Source organism: Lissotriton helveticus, chromosome 12, assembly GCF_964261635.1.
Source record: "Lissotriton helveticus chromosome 12, aLisHel1.1, whole genome shotgun sequence".
NCBI lineage: Eukaryota > Metazoa > Chordata > Amphibia > Caudata > Salamandridae > Lissotriton > Lissotriton helveticus.
Genome location: NC_136073.1, coordinates 676,826,056 through 676,849,786, shown reverse-complemented (window position 1 = coordinate 676,849,786; position 23,731 = coordinate 676,826,056). Strand labels below are relative to the sequence as shown.

Here is a 23,731-nt window from a genome sequence, read left to right as displayed (position 1 = left end):
GAATTTCACAAACATCCCGGCCGGTAATCGGTAAGAAAAAGAAATTTTGTTTTTTCCGCTTTTCGTTTTTTGTCATTAAAACGAGCGCTCATGAAATGTAAGTAACACGCGTTCTCTTCATGCAGAACGGACGTGTGTACTTCAGACTGTAAAGCGGGACCGGTAATACTACTCTCCCCGCAGGTAAGCTGATGTGCCTGCTTAAAGCGGTAATAATGGCAGCTAACCTTTGGCAATTTACTTAGTTCCAATATTTTAATTCTATTGTCTTGTAGGCAACCCTGAAGACAAGATTGATTGTCTGGGGGTTAGAACTAACACATACCCCACAGGTAAATGCACGATTTCCTCGTTTTATTTATTTCATCTTTGTTTAGCACCCATGAGAAACATACTTATAGATGTCCATTCGCGTTTTTCAGATTGGACACAGTCTCCCATATTCAGGTGAGCCTCCTTAATTTACTCAAGGTATGGCATTTTATTTGCTATTAGTTAACCATTCGCACCAAATAATTCAATTGGTTTTCCTATAGAACATCAAAAAAAGAGGATTACGCGCCCTATTAGCATTATTGGCAACGCGCAAAATAACAACCACTAGGTAAGCTAGACGTCAAAAATGGAAGTCTTAGTGTACATACATTTGTCCCCCTTGATACCAAAAGTAATACGGTTTTCTTTTTCTTTCTCTTTCTTCTTTTCTTACACAGACCCCTGACGAAGGGGCAGGGCCCCGAAATGCATTGGGTGTTTTTGTTATGTTTTGAATATGTTTTGCAGTTTCATTGATTTAACAAATGATGCTTTGATGTTTTGATATACAGATGAAATTTATATGATTGTAATATATAATGACTGAAACAATATGAACTTTGGTTTATGAAGTATATGAGATAAAATACACTACAGTTTGTTTAAAAGGAGCATTTATTTCGTTGTGCGTGTTTGGAGTCCTGGTGGCCTTTGGCACCAGGCCATATACAGCAAGCTAATCCTAGACAGCCTACTAACATGGATCAACAATAACAAGTTCCTGTCCCAGTTTCAGGCAGGATTTTATCCTAAAATTAATACAGTTGACCAGGTCTTCAGTAATTAGGTGGGAAGAGTTTGACATGAACAAGGGAAGTCTCTATGTCGCTTTTGTCAATCTAAAAGCAGCATTTGATATGGTCACTAGAGGCACAAGTTACTACTTGTGTAACGATATATCTGTAAGAGACATTAGTTAGTGATAGATTCCTTACCTTAGAATATCCCCAGGCGTCAGACTGTATCCGGAAAGTTTTGCTTAGCAGTACCCCTGCGAGTCAGGTGGCGCCCTGCGGCGGTCGCGGGCATCGTACGCGTCGAGATGATGTAACAGAGACTACTTAGGCGCCACACATGTGCGCTGGCGTCAATTCTGTACACAACTTTCCGCGCCAGGACGCAGAGCCATGCAAGATACTGACCACTGGTGCATTGAAAACTAGGGCCCTGAAAGGGATGACCTTAATCCTAGTAATCAGTTCACAGAACGGGGAGGATGGGAGGAGCGGTAAGGACTCTATCACTAACTAATGTCTCTTACAGATACATTGTTACACAAGTAGTAACTTGTGCATCTGAAAGAGACACGTTAGTGATAGATTTCTTACCTTAGAATAGATACCCCAGCAATACCAACCCCGGTGGTGGGTCTGCGAACAGGATTACACCAGAAAGTCACGGAGAACAGAACGGCCAAAGAAGCAGTCTCTCCGGACTTGACTGTCAAGGCAGTAATGCTTGGTAAACGTGTGCAGCGAGGCCCACGTAGCTGCCTGACAAATGTCCTGCAAGGTAACGCCGCGTCCCAAGGCAGTAGTGGCTGCCATTGCCCTGGTGGAATGGGCACGCAGTCCCACAGGAGGCTCCTTCTTAGCCAACAAGTAACGGGCTTTGATGCAGAGAACGACCCACCGAGAGATGGTCCGTTTGTGCACGGCCCAACCTTTCTTGGCACCCATGTAGCCAAAAAAGAGCTGGTCATCCACCCGGAACTGCTGTGTGCACTTCAGATAAAATGAGAGCACACGTTTAGGGTCCAGACAGTGGAGCCTCTCCTTCTCTTTCGAAGGATGCGGAGGCAGAAAGAAGGTGGGAAAAGTGATGGTCTGCCATGAAGCCATGGAAGGGCATGACAAGCTTTGGCAAGAAAGAAGGACGGGTCCTTAAAACACCTTGTCCAGATGAACAGAAAGGAAAGGAGGTTTAGAAGAAAGGGCCTGGAGCTCGATCACTCTTCTGGCAGAGGTGATAGCTACCAGGAAAGCCGTCTTGAGAGTAAGAAGATGCAAAGGGCAGTTATGAAGGGGCTCAAAGGGAGCTAACATCAGATATGTCAAGAAAAGGTTTAAGTCCCATTGAGGCATTATGAACGGCACAGGAGGGAACGTGTGCGTAATGCCTTTCAGGAAATGGTTAACAACCGGGGATTTAAAAAAAGAAGGCTAATCAGGAAGCCGCAGAAAGGCGGAGATGGCAGAAAGATAAACCTTGATAGTGCCCAGAGCAGAGCCCTGCTGGGCAAGGAAATAAACAGAAGAACCTCAGAAAGAGGGGCAGAAAGGGGATCCACAGACTTATCTGTGCACCATGCCACAAACTTGTTTTCCCTGCAGGTGTATACCGTTTTGGTGGAGGGACGACTGGCTGTCAGAATGACATCACAGACTTCGGAAGGAAGATCGAAAGCTGTCAACTGTCGCCGCTCAATCACCATGCATGGGGGGGTGGGGGGGGGGGGAGGCTGGACAGGTTCGGGTGAGGGACCGTCCCCTGCTGCTGCGACAGAAGATCCTCCCGAAGAGGCAGACAGATCGGGGGATCGATCGCCATATTGAGTAGCTAGGGATACCAGTATCTTCGTGCCCAATCAGGAGCCACAAGAATGACGTGGGCCCGGTCGTGCCTTATCTTCTTTAGTAGAAGAGATAAAGAAGGAAAAGCGTACAACAGACCGCAGCTCCACTCGCGGCGAAAAGCGTTGCAGAGCGAGTGCCGCCTTGGAAATTCCAACGCGCAGAATTGATGCTATTGCGCGTTCTCTTCTGTGGCGAACAGATCTAACCAAGGCTCTCCCCACTGCAGAAGGAGACCTTGCACGACGTCCAAGCTCAGACGCCATTCGTGATCCATCAAGCACCGACGGTTGAGTTAGTCCGCCCTGGTGTTCAGAGAACCTGCCAGGTATTGAACCACCAGGAAAATGCCCTGACGTTCCAGACATGTCCAGAGGCGCAGAGCCTCCTGACAAATGGTCCAGGACCCCAATCCGCCCTGATTGTCTTAATACCACATGGCGGTGGTGTTGTCCGTGAACACGTGCACTACACTTCCAGGGACAGAGGGAAGGAATGCCTACAGTGACAGACGGATCGCCCGAAGCTCCTCTAATCTTCGCTTCTCCCAAGTGGCCTCCCCATTCCAGGAGGGACGCATCCATCACCACTGTGTGCTCCGGTTGGGGAAGGGAGAGGGATCTGCCATTGACCCAATTGTGATTTGTGAGCCACCACTGCAAGTGTTGTGCAGTGCCCTACGAGATATGGACGTGATCTGACAGATTGCCCTGATCCAGTGCCCACTGTAACTTCAGGTCCCATTGCAGAGCCCGCATATGCCACCTGTCATGTTGCACTAGCAGGATGCAGGAGGCCATCAGGCCCAGGATAGAGGCTGAAAGATCGGAAACATAGCCTGAATATCCCGGACTCGCTGCTCGGGAGGATAAACCCAAAACCGCGTTGAATCCAGAACCGCTATGATGAAGGGGAGCTTCTGAGAGGGCATCAGGTGCAACTTCGGCACATTGATGGAGAACCCCTGCAAATGCAGGAGGTCGGCCTTAGTCTGAAGGTGGGTGTCAACTGCTTGGGGCGAGCCCACCTTCAACAACCAGTCGTCGAGGTAGGGAAAGACTGACACTCCTGACCTGCGCAGATGAGCTGCGACCACCGCCATCACTTTCGTGAACACCCGAGGGGCATTGGTAAGGCTGAAGGGGAGCATGGCAAACTGAAAATGCTCTTGGCCTACCGTGCACCGAAGGTAACGCCAGTGGTCCGGCAGGATGGGAATGTGAAAATATGCGTCCTGCATGTCCAACCCTACCATCCAGTCCCCAGGGTCGAGGGCAGCCAAGACCTGAGCCAGAGTCAACATCCGGAGGAAGCGATTGATGTCCCTGAGGTCCAAGATGGGGCACAAGCCCCCTTTGTCCTTCATGGGGACCAGAAAGTGGTGGGAATACCAACCATGCCCTACTTCCAGCCCGGGAACACGCTCAATGGCCCCCCTTGGCCAAGAGGGCCCTGATTTCCTGTTGGAGAAGCCCGGAGTGATCCCCGCCATGCGGTGGAACTGAGGTGGCATGGCCGGGGCGGTAGACTCGAAGGGGAGGGAGTAGTCCCTCCTGACGAGCTGCAACACCCACTTGTCGGAAGTGACAGAACGCCAATGGGGAAGGGGATGGCGAATCCTGCCACCCACTGGCGTGGGGTGCGACCCGAAGCTCAGACTAGGAAGGCTTTGAGGTAGATGTCGCTGGGGCGGAGGTGCACTGAACAGCACGTCGGGCCCCAGAGCCACCGCAGCGGCTGCCGCGCCCAATGGCACGCGGAGTCTCCGTTCTGCGTGGGCTTTTGACTGAACGAACGGCCAGGGGTGCCTCTGCCATGGCCACGAAAGGAATGTAACGTGGACGTGGCGGGGCGCGTGGTGGAAAGGCCCAAGGATTTGGCCGTAGCTCGAGAGTCCTTAAACCGCTCCAGTGCCGTGTCGGCCTTACCACCAAACAGGCGAGTGCAGTCAAAAGGCATGTCCATGAGCGAGCTCTGAACGTCCAGGGAGAACCCAGTGGACCTCAGCCAGGCGTGGTGCTGAAGCGCCACCGTTGTGGAAATTTCCCTACCGAGGGAGTCCGCGGTGTCCAAGCCACAACGAATGGCAAATCTAGTCACGTCCTTCCCCTAAGCCACAGCCTGAGACAGCACAGTCTGGACATCCTCGGGCACCGAAGCAACACCTCAGCCACGGAATCCCACACCTCGTGGGAATAGCGGCCCTGAAGGCATGCGGTGTTCATTGACCGCAGCCCTAAGCAGGCCGAAGAAAACAACTGCTTGCCTAACTGCTCTAATTTCTTATCCGGCGGAGCTGTGGGAAAGGCACTCTGAGACGTAGAAGCTTGAATGACCAGACTTTTGGGTGTAGGATGAGTGGTCAGAAAGGCAGGGTCACCCGGCGCCGGGCAATGCTTGGCGACGTTCTTATCCACAGGGGCCCCCGTGGCGGGCCGTGACTAAGTGCCCAACAAGACTTCGGTGAGGGAATCATTAAAGGGCAGCAGCGGCTCCGATGAAGTGGACTGCGGCTGGAGCACCTCAGTGAGGAGATTTGTCTTCAGGGTCACTGCGGGGAGATCGAGGTAAAGGACATCAACAGCCCGACTGAGCACCACCGTATAAGAGGCGCCTTCCTACATAGTGGGTGGGGGAGAGGCAAGCCCCGGATCAGAGGAGTCGTCGAGGCCACCAGACTCCTCCAAAGTCATCCACCCAGTCCTGCTCAGAATCACACTGGGGAGCAAGCAGGTCCTCAAACCCTTCCAAGGCATCCTCCTTCACCGGCGCCGTAGGCAAAGGCCTCGACGGCAGGGGAGGGAGCAGTGAAGGAATAAACGGCGCAGGCTCGGCTCCGGTTCCCGATTCGGATCCCAGGCGGGGACAAATCCCTCCGGAACCGGGGCAGAGATGGAACCAGCTGTATCCACTGTGGCGGGGTTGGAACCGGCAGCATGGGACCTCTTGGCGCCGAGGCCGGAGCTAGGGGCAAAGGATCCTGCAGCGCCAGGGCTGGATCCGCCGAAGCAGTCGACGGACCAGCAGGATCCAGACACGGCCCGCCATGCCCGAAGGCGCACCAGCGGGAGCCCGAGGCCTAAACAGGCGGTCCATGGCAGCAAGGAAATCTTGCATTTGTGCGGGAGTCGCTGATGGACCCGGGTAAGGCGGGTAGGCTGCGGGACTCCCAGGCTCTAAAGGAGCTGTCCCCCTCGTCCGCATCCAGCGACCGACGGGGTGACGTCGGTGAGCTAAAACGCTTCTTCGACTTTGTTGTGCTGTTTCTTACCCAAATCCAAAGGGGAAGAGGAATGATGGTGACGACTCCGCGAGCGGTCATGGGAAGGAACCCTGGATCTCGAACGGCGCTGTTCTCTCAGGGCCTTCGGGCCATAGCCCTACAGTCCAGACAGGACCGGGAGTCATGTTTGCGCTCCAGGCAGTAGAGACAGACGTCATTAGGGTCCGCCAGCGACATATTGCGATAGCAGGTTCCGCAAAACTTAAAACCAGGCATCCCTACTATCACCAGAGAAAACCAACACGAGACAAAAGACTCAAAAAGATAGTAAAAAAATGACTAGAGTACGTGCTCTAACCGGATCTGCGCTTACTGGCGCAGAAAAAAGAAAGAACTGACGCCAGCGCGCTTGGGTGGCGCCTAAGTAGTCTCCGTGATGTCATCTCGGCGCATAAGATGCCAGCGACGGACACGGAGCCGCAGGACGCCACCTACTGAAAAGCAGGTGTACTGCTAAGCAAATCTTTCCGGCTCCAGTCTGATGCCTGGGGATATTCTAAGGTAAGGAATCGATCACTAACGTGTCTCTTACAGATGGTTAAACTTTGGTGTACTCTTAGGGACCTCAGGCTTCCTGAGCCGCTCTAAGACATCTTAATGCGAATACATCGCAATAAATTTGCTCAAATCCGCTAGGTAACAAATGATGAAATGACAAACCAATTTGGGGTAGCCAAGGGAGTGAAGCAAGGCTGTGTCCGTGCCCCAACACAGTTCCTCCTTTTTATTAAAAGCTGTGTGGACTACCTTGGCTGTGACAATGATTTCCCGGTACTTGGGGGGTACAAAAATTCAAGCTATTTTGTTCGAAAACACCCTGTTGGTATCTAACACCCCAAGAGGCGTGCAGACCCTCCTTCTTCTGGCGATTTAAAGGGAAATGTGAGGGCATTGGGTAAGCCTACCAATATGTAAGCTAGGAAGTGAGGGAGCGGTGTGTCAAGGCGCATATCGATATCTTTCAGAACTTGCTCCCAGTAAGTAGCGAGCTTGGGGCAATCCCATAGAATATGTGTCAAGGTACCCAGGGACCGAAGCCCCGCCAGTACAAGGGTCCCTGGCAGGGTTTCCTCTATGAAGTCTGGAGGAGGTGAGATACCAGTAGATAGCTACTTTGATTGCCTTCTCTATGCCTGCCACATTGCGCGACGTGTGCCTGGCCCTATAGTATATGTCCTCCCACAGTGTGTAAGTGTGCAACCTAGCTCCCCTTCCCACCTCCTCTGGCCGGGGGTTTTAGTATCTGCTTGAGGCAGTCACAATAGAGCTTATGTTTCGGATATAAGGCTTGCATTTGAGGACTTTGATAGTAGCCATTTTTTTTAAACGGTGAGGCATCAATGGGGCTTAAGGTCAGACCCTAGGGTTCCTCACCAAATGTCGTATTTTTTGGTAGCTGAATCGTTCAGGCTCCGGGCGTTCTTGGTGAGATCTGAGGTCTTCAAAGGACAAAGGGCCAGATTTGTCAAAGAAATGCCTAATGGATCTACGACCCTCTCTGGTCCATTTGGCAAAGATCTCTTCTCGCAGACCCGGTGTGAATTCCGGGTTTCCTACTATAGGTTTTAGTGGTGAGGAGAATGTCGTTAATGCCCTTTTTTCAGACACTTTATCCCATGCAGCTAGAGGGGCACAAGTTACCAGTGAGAGGTAGAGCCTCAGAGGTCTTTCTCGTCTAGGGGAGAAAGGGGATTTTCCACAGCAACTGCCCTTCCACAAACCTGTCCATAAAGAGCCAGTGCTTCTCCTATTTGGGGCGAGACCACTCCACAAATGTCCAATTCTTTGTTGCCGCAGGTAAATACGTGCTCACCAGCAGGAGGTGTGGGGATGTTCGTCCTGACAAGTGAAACCACTGTCAGGCCTGATTTTCACTTACACATACACATTGGGCACCCCTGTGGTAGGTCCAGGGTAATCCCTGGGCAGGGTGCAATATAGGTAAAAGGCAGGATATATACGAAGGTGTGTATTATGTCCTGACAGTGAAAAACACTCCATTTCGTTTTTCACTGCTGAAAGGCAATCATGCCCATAGGACAGAATGGGGGAGGCTTGGTGTTGTGTTTGTTAGCCTAGTTTCCTGTCAGTTTATAAAGGAAAGGTGAAGTTTAGTATGTATGAACTCACAATGTCATAACACATCTTTCTGTGAAGGTGGTTTTGTCACTGTGTGTTTAAAAAACACTTTAAAAAAGTGGCTGAGTTTTGTGCTCTAAGCATTTCTGTGTGTCTGCTGAAATGTGGATTGCCTGTCTGGATCTGAAAGGTTAGAGGAGCCGGGAGAGGTCTTGACCCAGGGAGGGGTTGGGATGTCACCAGGCTGCCCTGCATCTGGAGAGTAGGGGGGAGGAGAAGCCCCGGAGGTCAAAAGGCCTGGGCTGGTGCTATAAACCAATTGACCCATCTCCTGCTGAGTGATTAAGGATCCAAACTTCCAGTATCAAAGGGAGAGAGGTGACACTGGGAGGGAGACACCCAGAACTGATTTAGGGAGGGGTCAGGGACCCCTGAGTACAACCAAACTTCAAAGACAGTAAGGGGTATAACTATGAGAGCTAAAACCCCTGAACGTTGGAATGAAACAGAGATGGATTGAGACTGAAAAGTCTTGGACCCTTTCTGTGGTCAAGAGGAACCTCTGCTAAAGAAGGAGCAACTGAAGAGACTGCTGTGGAAAGACCAATCATTGCTTCGTGATCTGGGGCTGGTCGTCAGTTTGCTGTTCTAACTAAGGGAGAGGCTGGTGGGACTGTGCTTGGAGGCGCTGAGCCCCCCTGCTTGAAGAAGACTGTACTTTGTGCTGGGTCTTGTAACCCCATGGGCCCGAGGTGAGCTGGCTCCCTGTTTGGAGATACAGTATCATAAAAGTTTCCAGAGAAGTCCCAAGCAACGCGGTGTGCGCGTGCTTTTGCAGCTGGAGACCCTCATAATTTGTGTCTTGTGATCGTGGGCACGCAGGAGTAAGCGGAGTCTCAGACATGCTGGGTGAGTGTTGTGCAGGCCAAGGCATTGTTGTGTGAACAGGGAGACGAAGTGAGAGTCGGACGCACTGGGTCCGTGTCGTGGTGCAGGCCAGGGCGTTGGTGAGGAGCGCCTGGTCATTGTGTGCACCAGGGAAAGAAGTGAGACTCGGACGCACTCAGTGTGTGTTGTGGTGCAGCCAGGGCGTTGGTGAGGAGCGCCTGGTCATGTGCAGGGCAGGAGAGCACCTATAGACTTGAATATCTTTATTTTTTTCTAGCCTCTTGCAAACCTGATGGCAGAGAATCGTTCTCCGTCATAGGGTAGGTAAAGGAACTGCTAACACAGGTCTGAACCCTGAGATGCATAGTAACATGTGCTATCACTAGAGTATACTTTTGTTGATGCATGAAGAAGCACTATCCACCGCATCAAGAGATAGAAGACATTGGGATTAGAAATAACTTTTACCCCGGACAACAAGTTCCTGTTCTCTTTATCTATGGCTTGATGGAAGTTGTTATACCAGCGTCCCCATTTCCACTCAATAATTCAGTTGTATAAGGTTAGAAGTCCCATAGAATTAGTGATGTGCCAATGGGTGGCACACCTGTCAGCCATGTTGATCTGCTTGCTTTCCTTGTATAGCGGGAGCGGGGAAACATGGGGTGTCATAAGTGCTAAAGCTGTTACCGGCTCCTTTAAGTTGTCTGCAGCAGTATTTAATATGTTCTTCAGACTGGAAAAACTGAATTGTTCTTTCAGTTTTTAAGAGGATCGCCACAAGTAAGACAGATGTCTTGAAGGGCATCCATAGCCACATTGTGGTGCCAGGCAGCCCTCTAAATTAACGTGCGATAGACAGGTGGCGTGGTGGTGGTGGTGGCGGACTAGAGTGCCATGAAGTAGGAGGCTTGTTTCTGTCCCTTTGTTTCTAGTGGTGGCGAGGTCTGTGCCTCTCAAAAGCCAACTCCTTGTCAAAGGTGAGCCTGTGCTTCTTGAGTATGTGTCAGAGCAAATGTGGAGGCTAGGCTAGAGACGCCTTAATAAGGATCTTGCCAGTGTCCGGGTAAATGAAGATAGTCCTGTGTTTGTCGTTGGGGACCTCTGGCAGAGTTAGGAGGAGTGGGCCGCAGTAGCGTCCAATGTTGTTGTCAAAGGTTGCCTTGGTCTCAGTTTGGCAACCGCTTGCAGCGTCAATCTCACAACCAATCAAGGATGCTCAATGCCTCTAGAATGAGGCAGAGTTGCCTGCCAACGTAGCTTGAACTTTTGGGGGATGCTTAGTGGGCATCGGGGCTTGGTCTTGAGGTCATACATCACCTGGTGTTATAGTCAGACCAGAAGGACTTGGCCTTTTATGGCGGGCTCAAAGCCTGATCCCACAGGAATGGAGCTCTATCATGGAAAGCTATTGTGGACAAAGCTTAGTTATTTGGCTGTTGGATATCGGCACCGGAGCCACAGACATGGGCGAGGTCCTGGTGTGAGCACAAACAAGTTACTTACCATCAGCAACAAACCTTCTGGAAGATACTATAACAGTAGTTTCATCGCCTATTTATTAGGCATCACACCGGATCCAGAAACTTTCAAACAGTACTCCTATGCCACTGGGTAGCTACACCAACATCATTGCTCTCAGGAAGTGACAAGTGGAGCTGCATTTAGGTGCCACCCATGCACAATGATGTTAGTTGCTTTCTTAGGCTGCAGGCTCACTCAGACACAGAGCCCATCAGTAGACTGGCATAAACATTGTGCAGATCTTTTAATTGGGCCCTTTATAGATAGAGCCTTGTAGAAGAGAGAAAATGTCTGTGAAGATCATCTGTACTTTGAGATTGCCACAAGGTGAACTTCCACCGTTGCAAATACCAGGCCTGACTTGGCCAGGGAGAGAAGGTAAGGTAAGATCTGCTCAGGAGACGCGTGGAAAGTTATATTTCTGACACTACTGGCAGAATCTCCTCCACTTGGACCTGTAAGTCTTGTTGGTGCCTTCCACTCTAGATTTGGAGATAATATCCCTGCATTGTTGCATGATCCTCACATTCCGAAATTCATAGCACTCAGGAGTCACGTGTGTAAATGGAGAGATGCTGGCTGCAGATAACATATCTGACCTTTGATTCGAGTTCGAGGGGGATTGCGTTGGTAGGAGACAAATGGGCTTGGTCTCTGAAAGGAGAAGCTCTGAAAACTAGTGCTGTCTGGGCCACTTGGGAGCGATCAACAGGAGACAACAGTTTTCCGTCTTCATCTTGGGGAGGACTCTGGGAATCAGTGGGAAGGGGGGGGAAAGCATACGCATAAATCCCAGACCAGCGCATCAAAAGGGCATTCCCTCACGAGAGAGGAAATCGACTGGCGTAGAACCGCCATTTTGTTTTGGTTTCTGATGCCAAGAGATCCAGCGTGGGTTTCCTCCGCAATGAAAATAACCTGCTCAGCTGCTGTCTTCGGTCCTGCTAAGGGCATCTGCAGGAGTGCTGTGGATTTCAGACAGATACTCTGCCTTAAAGGATATATGGTGAGCTGTGAGCCAATCCCAAAGCTCCTGGGCTTTATGAGATAGTGTGAGCGATCGGGTTCCTCCCTGTTTGTTGATATAATACATGCTGGTCGAATTGTCAGTACGAACCATCACAGAGGACTTCACAATCCTTGAGAAGAAAGCTTGCAGAGTGAGAAAAATGATGGCTTTGAGCTCCAAGCTATTGATGTGCCGAGACTTTGACTTGTTGACCACCTTCCCTGGATTTGAAGGTCTTACATGTGGCTCCCCACCCCTCCAAGGAGGCGTCAATAGTGATGAAAAAATCATGAACTGGCGATAGAAACAGGAGGCCTTGAGAGAGATGTTGCATGTGAGACCACCATGCCACTGTGGGTAACATTCGAGGAGAGGTGGAGATCAAGTCCTCGAAGGACCCTTCTGACTGATCCACTGGAACTCCTCTTGCAACGGTCTCCTCTTGAGGCGCACCAAGGGGACCAAGCTTATTGCCAAGGAGATCATGCCTAGGAGCGACTTAAAAAGCCACACAGAAATGGACTGTTTTCTTGCAATGCTTTGAGCCAAACATGGCAGCTTTGTTTGCCTTTCTTGGGAGAGGCAGGCTTTGTTCTGTATGGTGTCACAATCAGCTCAAAGGAATGTCATGGTTTGACTGGGAATGGTGAGGGTCTTTTGCCAAATGACAGTGAGGCCTAGTTTGCGGAACATTGATTGAAAGTTTTCTGTAGCCTTGCCAGCTTGTACTGGGGTTGGGGCTTTAAACGGCCAGTCATCTAGGTAAGGGAATACCCGATTACCTTGCTTTGTGAGTGCTGCTGCTGCTGCTACTTGGGCCATTCACTTGGTCAATATCAGAGTGCAGACTTTAGGCTGAAGGGGCGGACACTGAATTGGTAATGGGTACCAGTTACTGTGGATTGAAGATATCTGCAGTGTGTGGAAGGGTTGGGGAGGGAAATAAGCATCTTCCAGGTCCAGAGAAGTCACGATGTCTCTGCTGTTGAGGCGATGAAGAATGTTGCAGAGAGTTACCATCTGGAAGGATTGTATGCGGAGGAATTTTGTTGAGTTTCCGGAGATATAGGATCCGTCTTTACTCCGGAATACTTTTGGATGAGAAAAAAGCGGAAGTAGAATCCTTTACTTCTCTGCGCTGTTGGGACCTTCTTTATTGCCCCTTTTGAGAGCATCAAGAGAGCTTCTTTCAGCAATAAGTGAAGACGAGGAGGGAGGGGCTCCCTTTGGCACAGTAGTTGGTAGTCTTTATACAAACTCCAAGGGATAGCCTTAGGTGACAAGGTTCAATACCCATCTGTCTGAGGTAATGGCTTGCCAATGAGGGAGGTAGTGGGATTTTTTGCACCAACGGGATGAGAAGATGTTGTAGCTTTTATCTGGAGAGGGTCACTGTTTGTGGGACTGGTGACAGCTCTACGGGGCTGTCATTTACTTGGCCCTTGCTTTGAGAAACCAGTTGTAAAGGACTGCTGATGGGATAGTTGCTGGTATTGTGTCCTGTACAATGACTGTTATGACTGGGTATTGTTATGAGGGCTGGTATCCACCCCTGTAAGAGGAGAAACCTCGTCCGCGCCCCTCTGAAAGGCACCTTGCGGCATTGGAGAGTGCCTAGCGATTTTGAAGTACTGGTATTATTGTTAATGGCAAGGAGAGCATCGTCAATGTGCTTTCCAATTAGTGTGTCACCGTCATAAGCCATGTCCAGTATTTATAATTGGACCTCATGTCAAAAAGAGGCCACCTTTAGCCACTCCTAGCGTTGTGAGACAGCTGCATTGGCTAGTTGACGGAAGCATGTGGAGGAGATGGATGATGTCCGATCACCCTCCAGCAAGATTTTCTTTGCTTCCGGACGTTTGTCCTCAGGAACGAGGTCGATGATATCCCCAATATCAGACCACATCTGGCAGTCACAGAAGCCTAGAATGGCAAGGGAGTCTGCTGCCACATCGTGATTGAGGACATGGTCGAAAACCTTTTTCCGATGTTATCTAGGCAGGATCCCTCTTTTTCAGGTGGTGCGGAAATAGGAGTAGACAGGCTTTTTGCCACCTGCGAAATGACAGTCAGGCTTGGGGTGTCCTGTCAAGCTTAACTGGTTGTCCTCAGGTGCTCTGTACTTCTTGTCCATGGGTGGAATGACAGCTGGTACAGTGGCTGGATATTTCAACATCTATACTTCCTCTTGCCAAATGTAATCCACAATCGATATAGAAAGTACAGATCTTCTGGCCTTCTCTTGGAAATCTTAGAGGAAGTAGTCCGACTGCGTCACAGACACTGGAAGGTGAAATCTGGTTGTGGCAGTCTCCATGATGTTATGGAAACCTCCAATATCCTCGAGAGGTGAATCAGTCTGGCAAGGTGGGGACGAAGTTGGAAGTATACAGTCGTATATTCATCTAGAGGTGGTTAACCATCCATAATTTCCCCCTCCTCATCCGAGGAAGAAGAATAATCTCTGGGTGCTACATAGGACGTACGTGTTATCCTAGATGTAGCTGGCAGAGGAAGGCATGGTGGAATGAGGGGGGTAGCAGATGGTGGTGGTAATTCAGCAGGTTGCTCTTCAGAGGGCTGTGGAAAATACCTGCGATGGACAGCAGAGCCTGGAGATCCTGTACCAAAGAAGCAGGAAGATGCGAAGTGTACCGCTTAGATGGAGGGTCAGAACAGTATCCCTATGGGTCATAGTACCTTGGGGGTGGAGGATAATACTGCTGAAAATATTGTCCTTCGTCTACATACTCTTTATCTTCCTCCTGACATTTTACATTCAGCTCTGAAAGACTGAGCTGCTCAAAAGAGGCTGCAGTCATCATCCAACTCCTCAATATCCAGTAGCGGCAGAGGTGCGACTTTGCTAGGAGAAGTAAGTTCCTGGCAGTGGGAGGTGCCTGGAGTTCTTAAGAGATTTTTATTGTCATTGACGGAGAATATTGACAGTGTCATCGTTGGAGAAATAACCATGGTCGACATCGAAGAGTCCACCGTCGACGAAGATATGGACGGGATCATCGACAACGAGGCCGTCATTGACTGGAGGGTCACTGGAACCATCGTAGGTGGCAGTGATGGCAACGGAATCATAGTGAACGGGAGCGCTGAAGGGAACTTAGGGGATGCCTGGATCTTCGTCAATGAGATGGGAGCTCCAATGGCTGTTCTCGTCTTCGCATCGACGATGAGACGGTAGTGGTGGTCGTTCACTATCATAGTGTTGACGGATATTATGAAGTAGATTTATGCCTCATAGGGTCGGACTCCCACTTCTACGACATGGAAGGATTCACGCATGTGAATCTATGAAAGATACCCCAATGCTGGATAATTCCTTGTTTAAATGATACTAGCGCCAGGACGTCTTTTGGTAATCGTGAGGGCAATAAAATGTTTGAACCTAACATAACTTCCTGCAGAAAGACGGAGATGTGGTCCTTCCTGATGGTGATGGAATGTGTGCTGGGTAGAAAGTAATGGGAGAACGTTGCCTGAATTAACAATTTGGAGAGGACCCACTTGTCTGAGACAATGGCATGCAAACCACCCCTCCCTAAGAAATGACAGATCCTGACTCTGACAGTGTATGCACACTTAAATGGTTTTTCGACTGCTATTGCAGGAGGAGCAAGGGACTGAGCTGACATTGTTCCTGATGCCCAGCGCATTGTCTTTGTGAGCCGCAACCTCAGGCACGAAAAGGCTGGAAGGCTTGCTGGGTTGGCAGTGGGGTGTGATGCTAGCAAAACTGAAAACCCCTGCCATAGCTAGTAGGGGGCAAAATTGATGGAACAATTGTCTGGTTGGGGCAGTCAGACCCAAGAACATGAAGCGGTCCTGCTCTCCATAAAACGTTTTAGAGTAACATCTACGATGTTGCCAAAAATGCGATAGCCCTCAAATGGCAAGTTCATTAATCATACACATCACCTGACCTAAGCAGTTGGTTGTGTCCAAGCCAGAGTTAAAGACAAATTTAGCTGTGTTGCTGCCATCCTTGATAACTTGGGTGAGGGACACTCCTAAGATTGCCCGAGACTGCAGGTAAAACTTAGGGCATTGTGTCCTGTAGGGCATGGGAGTGGCGGCCTGCAAGACAGCTGGTACTTACTGATCGCAGAGCAAACTCATGGAGGAAAAGATGTACTTGCCAAATGTCTCCTTGCCTTCATTCCCATCATCAGCTGGGGGCATCACGCCAACAGCTAATATGACTGAAAACAGTTTTTGCATGCTCGGTACCACACGTGTGTTGTACCTGTAAGCCCATTTCTGTAAGAGCTCAACAATACTTCTTTCTTAATATTTTTTATTAGCTAATCAGATTTTTTTGGTCAGGTCAACAGTTGGGGAGAACAGACTTTGCTAAATATGAAGGTACCAGTAGTAACGGTCATAAAAAAAACACATTATCACATTCTTTATCCTACTCCTGGCTCTTACACAATCTCAATTTCTGAGTAAGTTCCACAGCATTGTGAACATAAGCAATATTCGTTAGCATAGGTCTAGGTGAACAAGAACGTCTTGGTCAAAATAACGTGAAGAACACAGTGCCTGAAGAATGCATGTGGGGAATCCCACTTAACTGCCTTGCAAATCTGTACCATTGGTACAGGCCAGGCGAATGTCAATGAAGCACCCTAGCTCTGGCTCAGTATTCTTAGAAACAATGGTGCGTAATATTCATAAGGCATACTGTGCTTGTTTGTGCTGTGGTGCATCTGTAAAATGGTGTCCCGGGCACAAACAGGGACAGTGTACCTTATTAAATGCACTGCACTCAGGGCAACAGCAAACTTGCAGGTATTCGGACAGTGTATTAATGGAAAGCGGAGCAGCTGTTTGAAGCAGATGCTCCATCTTTCACTGTGCAGGTAGCACCCCACCTGCACTTCAAAAAGAGTGGGCAGAGCTTCCACTGCACCCCGGTGCAGTGTAATGAGTGGGGCGGGGGGGAGGGGTCCACAAAACTCCATTTCAGAGGGTGTCCTTGGGCTGGGGGATGTGAACTGACTGAGTCACCTGCGACGCACAGTCAGTGAGCCTCCAACGGTCTCTTTCACTGTCACGTCCATAACATGGCGCAGGCACAGAGGTAAGCACCACACACCCATACAAATGATGGAACGACCCTTGAGAAAGCGCCATCACTCTATGTGCGCCTGCACTATCTATGACAGAAGGGGCTGCATAAGCAACTGCAGCCCCTTCTGTAATGTTAAAGTGGCCCAGGGATGCAGAAAACTGGGGCACACATTCAGTGTTGCTCCTGGACACTGCATATGGTACAACCAAAGTCCCTTGAAGAGTGTTGCACTGTTAGACATTAACTGGGCCATCAGGTAACTGCAACTCATGCGCTCAGCTGATAAAATCCAGAAAGAGTTGCCTGGTAGTAGGCAGGGCTCCAGCTCTGTTAAAATACACACAAGGCGTGGATGATATCCACATTATGTAGGGTTTGCTCAGCATAGAAGATAGTCTGGAAGGTTAGGAGAAAAAGCCCTTTTTCAAGTTAAATTCCCCCAGCACTGTAGGAACAAAGTAAGGTGTTTCCCAATGAAAACTATAGCCCAGTGGATTACTGTATATAGCTCCAAAGCGATGAGGGCATCCTGGAACGAAGGCTTCAAGTCAGTGGGAGCCATAGACTCAAAAGGACTGAGCATTAACCTTCCCAGATCTGGATTTAAATCCTCAGAGTTCAGGGGGTGCCTTCATTGAGAGAAAAATTTGGATTAGGCTCATCAGAATTAAAATCACAACCTAACTGGTTATGGTGCAAAAAAGGCTTAGGCATGTTGTGGGAGACATCTGCACATCATTTCAGCCAGATATCAAGAAAAAGCTATAACATCATATCCCAAGCATATGAGTTCATTGATTTTCTTTTGGCAAGGCCCGTTAACGGAATCTTAGTTACTTGCTTTTGTATTGTACTTGGATGGATGCCTTTTTAAGAGCCACCAAGGCATCTAAGCTAGGAGAAAATATGGGTTGACTTGAGAAAGCTAACTTGGAGCAGTGTTTTTACATCTTCTCAAAGAGCTTGAGGAACTAGGGACTGCTAACCAGAGTTGTCTCAAGGTGGGTGTTGCCTAGATAAAAGGAGACATGACAAAATAGGAGTAGGTGAAGGGGCAATTTAAACTGATACTACAGCCTAAGTACCATTTCCCCAGCAGGGACATGGAGTTCTCCTCAGGATTTATTTAGCATCGACTAACACTTTATTATTGTAGGGTGCATATATTACTGATCACTAAGACTGTCACAGTGGTCAGTGTTGAGATTGCTTGAATATTTGAAACCACAATTAATACCTGGGAAATAATAGGCAGAGTTTGAAGTGAACAAAAAGCTGGTGCTTTGGATTAAACCCTCAGGCGCCAGGAGATGAAATGTTACCATGAGGATGGATGGAACGGTCTCCACTGTTTTCAGCTTTATCCTCATGTTATCCAGTAAGGTAGAAAGGACCAAGGATGGAGTCAAAACCTGCACTTGGATCACACGTGCACTGGAATGGCTGAGGAAACGTAGACATGCTGCTCTTGACCTAAATGATCAAATTGGTGCATTTTGCCTACCACAAATTTGAAATTTGCGGAGATCACAGAACTCTAAAGCTAAGAGATTCTGAAGAGTTTGACTACTGGTATCAGCTAGAACCATGAGGGCCCTTTTTTAGCCTGGGCTTGCTCAGATGAATCTGCTCCAATGTCATGCTTCTCCAAGATCTAGAGTGGCAGGGAGCATGGCAGAATCAAATTCATGTATCTGGTACACTTCTTGTGTGAGAGCGACCTTTCAATAAGACTGGTGGTGGATGCTCAACTGTGGAGAAATAGCAAACACTAGTCAGTGCTTCCACTTTTTATTTGACTCTTGTGCTTAGGGAAGTCTGTTTCCAAGCAATGGGGGAAGAAGGCTTTGTAGCTTTTTTCTGCAAATGAGATTCGCCATTTACTGACTGAATTACCTTCCCCAGCCCAACTAACCCCCATACTAAGCAATAGCAATAATCAGAAGCAGGGATTAAAAAGTCATCAAGGGATTCAAAGGTCTGACTCTGATTAAGGAAGCTGGGCCTCCACTACCTTCTGGAGTTATCACAACAAACTGATAACTTGTCTGTAAGTTTGCCCCCAGGGGTGAATGCTCACCTAGACTACCGAAGCAACGAGCCAGCAACTCTAAACTGACAAAACACTTGGTCACTTTCACAGTGCGAAGGCATCTTGGGACTCAATACCCAGACGTAGGGTGGAATTCAACCAGACAGCGCAAAGGCTTCAAGACACTTGGTGTATACTCACCCAATAGGACTTAACAATCTAATTGGTCAAAATGTTTTTAGGCACTAGGGGGAAATAGTTGTGTGAAATGGCAAATAAACAAACTCACGTTTTGGTATACTTTGGCTATTTTTTCAGTTTCCTCCCATGGAATTCAAAAACCCAAGGTACCCTTGCAATGACCAACATGTGGGGAAAATAGGACACAAATTTGGCCTGGATACGTTTTGAGGAAAGAAAATGCACACAAAGTGTAACAAATATCAAATAAAGGGTTCAAGACGGGGGTGGGATAAGCTTCAGAAGCTAAGGGGTTAAAGGGAGGCAGCCTTCAGTAGTATATAGAAACACCTCTCTGACACTCTTCCCTTGGAATTCGGAGGGGTTTGCCGCATCAGATAGAAAAAACATTAAATGTAGACACCAAGCCTGTATTAGCTCCTCCTCAATCCTCCCCCAACAGCATTAAAGGTGACACGTTCACCTTGCAGAGTACACCATGAATGTGCCTTCAGCATGTTGGTGATGGTAGGGGATCTAAATGATCATTTCTAAACAAAAAAGGGATTTAACTGAATGTGGCTCATCACTTATGCTCATAAAGCCCTCAAAGACAGATTGCAGTGCAGGGATACTTGAATGTGGTTGCAGAGAGGGTGAAACGCTGACACCAAGGTACCTGAAGCATTTGTTTATGCGCAGTGTTCTTCCCATACTCTCGGCAGAGGTGTTCACTCAGCGTCTGCAGCTCTCTACCAAACTGGATCATACGCTCTGTGGCGGCTTGATTCCCCCCGCACAGCTGCCTTTGGGAGCTCCCGTCTGAAGGATGAAAGAGGCAGTGTACATATTGATCAAACAAGATGTTTTGTCCCCCGAAACCAAAACCTCCTTTTCCTAGAACAGGATTCATACAACTTCAGAAAAGCATGCAAGCACAAACTGAGAGACAGGCTCTCTGCTTCGAATGTCATGTTGCGGAGTTCTCTTGGTTCTAAGTCACACAATTAGAAGCTTACAAAACATTACTTACAAGCCTGCATTCATCTGAACCTTGGAACATGACAGTTAAAGGCAATATGAATGACTGAATACTCTTGTGAAAGAGAGAAACCAATAATTGTGTAGCACCTGGTGGTTAGGCATCACTTAATTAAGGGACTTAACAAAATGTGTTTACTGATTTCAACAGCGTATATTCATACATCTCCTGATACATTGTAATGACATTGAGCAAGATATAACAAACCCCAACATAACCCCTTCCTGTAAGAAAGTACATTAGCGATCAGGCATTACATTGAAATGTTGATGCAGTGTACATATCTGTATCTCGGCACCTCTGCCACCTATTTGCATTGTAGTGTAGTTCCTATATTCCCAATAGACTCTGCGCATTGGAATAGTATATAGATTAGATGTAGGACTGAGGTCGACTAGGTCTCTATCGCATATACTAGGCTTAATTGTGTGTGCCAGCTAGCTCAGAGGTCACTAGAAACTTTCTCAAGTTCACAAGAAGGGATTAGTCTCTGACAACCGCATAAACATGACAACTTTGTTTCCCCAAAATAGAACTGATCTTCAGAGTCGTGGAAACAATAGATAGATATTTCACTCAGTCAATTGTGCATGCTTCGTTTCACTAGAGGTGTCGAGAAAGTAGAAAGCCAGGCGTTTTCAATAAAAGGATTTATTGAACAGTCTTCTTTCTCAAGCATAAGAAATGAACTGCTACAATAGTAAAACTGTTTGTAAAATATAATGCGTACAGTATAAATAGTAGAATAAAATAATACTGTAAGAGCGTTGTATGGTTCCTAAACCATACATAAATACATACATAAATAACAGAGGCTAAAAGTACTCAACTGGTGCTTCTAAAATACGCCTACCCCGGTGTACCTAACCTAAGCTTAGTACGAGGGAATAATTAAGTGAGGTGTAGCATAAATGTAGTATTCTTTTCCCAAGATTCTGCCCAAGATTTCTCTATGGGTCCAATCAGCTCCGTACCTTAGTTTAGAATGGAGAAGGTCAGTATCGGGGCTCAATTTCCCAACAACCCTCAAGGGTAGCTTGGAAACACTGGAGCTGGATTTCTCGGCAGGAGAAAAGACAGCGTCTCTCTCAGTGCGTCTGCTGGAGGGTCGGCTTCCTTCAGCACTTGCTGGGCAGGGCACGTCGGGCAAGTAGATAGTCGAACTGCTCCAAACCACCGTGTGTTTGCTTGGGCGAGTGTGGGCATATTTATACCTTGAAGGTGCCGACTTTGACGTACAGTTGGACATAATAACGTCATCAAAGAGTCTCAGTTCTTTGAAAACTCCATGAGTTCTTGGACAAATCAATATTCAAGCAAGGGGAAGTCCCCGGCTGCTGAAGCTGAGTTTTTCCAAGAAAATGTTGTGGATTTTCGGAACTAGTGCAAGTAGCCCTGCCGTATTTGGACTGCATGAGCTATGCCTAAATATGGTTATGATTTCTATGCCTATATCAGGATATGGTGATTTATACCTATATAAGGGCATGATTCGGGAAACTTACAATAGGGTCCTAAAATGATAACACCCACTCCACATTATCATGTTCATCTAAGTTCAAGCACTAAAACATAATCTAGAGCATGTGTTTACAACCCCCCAAAAATCATATAAAATACACGAAAAAATGAGAATTTTGTATAGTACACATTTAAGGGAAATTACTTCATTGTAAGCATATGATCTGATATTTAGCAATGCAAATTAATGAATCACGAAAATTACATTCATGAAATGGCTCTTAGTTAAATAAGAAAAAAGGTTGAGACCATCCCATAGCAGAATATACAAACTGTTTTGGTTTGTGGCTATGCTAATATTGTTTCTAGGAAGTGTTCAAGGAATCTCTTGTTCTCTAAGAATAGTTCTACTTTAAGCAGATTACTTTGTGTGCCAAAGTTCATTTTGTTTTTTGGAAAAAGTCAAATAAATCTGTCGTTAAAATAGAGTTTCAAACTTGGTAGCCTCTGTTTTGAAGAAAGTGAAGGTCGAATTTCAGAGTTCGAAAGAACGCTGCGTGCTTATTTCAAACGTTATTCTCGGTGTCAGGAGAAAACATTAAGTCATCAAGGCTGGCAAAGAAATTGTCTACCACAGTAGATGAAAGTTCGAGTACTTCATTAAGAAGGTCAATTGTGCACAGATGCGAAGCATCGCCATCAGCGTCAGCCGCGTTAACAATGTTCATATCAGATGGTACCTGTGAGCCTGTTGGTCCGTGTATCTAACCTCCAGTTGGATTTGCCGGTGAGATCTAAATGAATGCAGTCATCAGGATTGGTAGCCGCTGGGGGCAACACAACACATGAGCCATTACCGGACCCAGTAATGCGTCAGCATCCGTTGGCATAACCGATGGTAGTGTTAGACAGACATCTAACACGCATTCCTCTTCACAAAGCAGGCATCGTAGAACAGGTAAGATGCAATCTTGCCAGATTGGTCTGAATGACAGGAACCATGTGGTATTCAGATCTCTCAAACGAGCCAAGCCAAGGATCTGTGTTATTCTCTCACGATACCTCATGGCCTGGAGCACATTTTTCATGCTGACTTTGGTATCGCTGGTGGCCGGATTTGTCATAACGGAGCGGGAGAAATAAAAATAAGATCCCTGCTACGAGTCCCAAAATGAGAGGCAGGACGCCGAACACAGAGTGGACGAAGTTAGGAAAAATGCCCAGGACTGCTTCAAAGGGTGCTAACAGTCCCGAAAAATTCATCTTAAATACATGTGCAATACCGCTGGTATCAGACATGTTAAAGATACAACCTAACATTTCTGCAAAATGTATTGGGCAGTTTGTTGATAATAATGCATGTATCTCTGCAGAGGACCTCGCAACTTGCAGATCATACGTCTCTCTGGACAAGGTCAGTGGCACCGTTTTTTACAAAAGAATGGCTTTCAATCTGCTTAAAGTATGAATTTGTATAGAAGAGATGTTCAGTGATGGCCATAGTGGCGACTCCCCGTCTGTCTTGGTTTTAGGAAACAATACTTGCATACGGCAAGTGACTCTGGCTGACACAATAACGAGATAGCTTATTCCTGCCATCATTCCACAACAGCTGTGATCATTTAACATAATGTAGCTACCATTGGAAAGCTGCCTGAAAATTGGGTCTATCACCGCTGTGGGCGAACCCTGCAGGTGGCAAGAAAGGTTATTGGAAGAACCTTCGCAGTCGCAATGTAAATTAATACCTTGACACAATAGTGTACCGCTTAGTGAATTTTCACAATTTGTACCACTAAGAAATACTTCCTTTCCCCCACTCCAACATTTGTGTGTGTATGGTAAATCCCAGGTCGACTTAATGTATTCTTTAACCAACCTTTCATACAGGCCTGCTGGTATGTGTTTTAAGCAATACTGAAACCGGAAAGTCGTCACTGGTATCGTGATGGTGCCATGTATTATCCATTCAACTGATGGTTTCTCAGAAACGGTCAATGGTAATCTCTCCAGTGTTCAATGCTCAGCACCGTATAGTCTGCTCCCCTCTGTGCCAACGAGATTTGTTTATCTGTAAGGTTAAATACAGTAAACAATGACGTAGTGTTGATTAGACGCCAAGGCACATAGCCTGAACGAAGGTTTTGCAACGTCCAGCCTAATAGCATTATAGAACGTAATTGAGACTGGCCTTGTTGTAGCATTAGCAAGTCCTGTTCCATTATGTCTATGGCAGATGATACAATGCTG

At 47.6% G+C, this 23,731-nt stretch overlaps 1 protein-coding gene across 1 annotated transcript in view; it reads right to left on the bottom strand.

Moving 5' to 3' along the window:
- Positions 1-23,731, bottom strand: part of RANBP10 (RAN binding protein 10) — a 542,287-nt gene that overhangs the window by 67,525 nt on the left and 451,031 nt on the right. Inside the window, exon 12 of the mRNA XM_078669990.1 lies at positions 19,658-19,800. Coding sequence (XP_078526116.1) covers positions 19,658-19,800 — 143 coding nt within the window. The remainder of the gene's footprint in view (positions 1-19,657; positions 19,801-23,731) is intronic.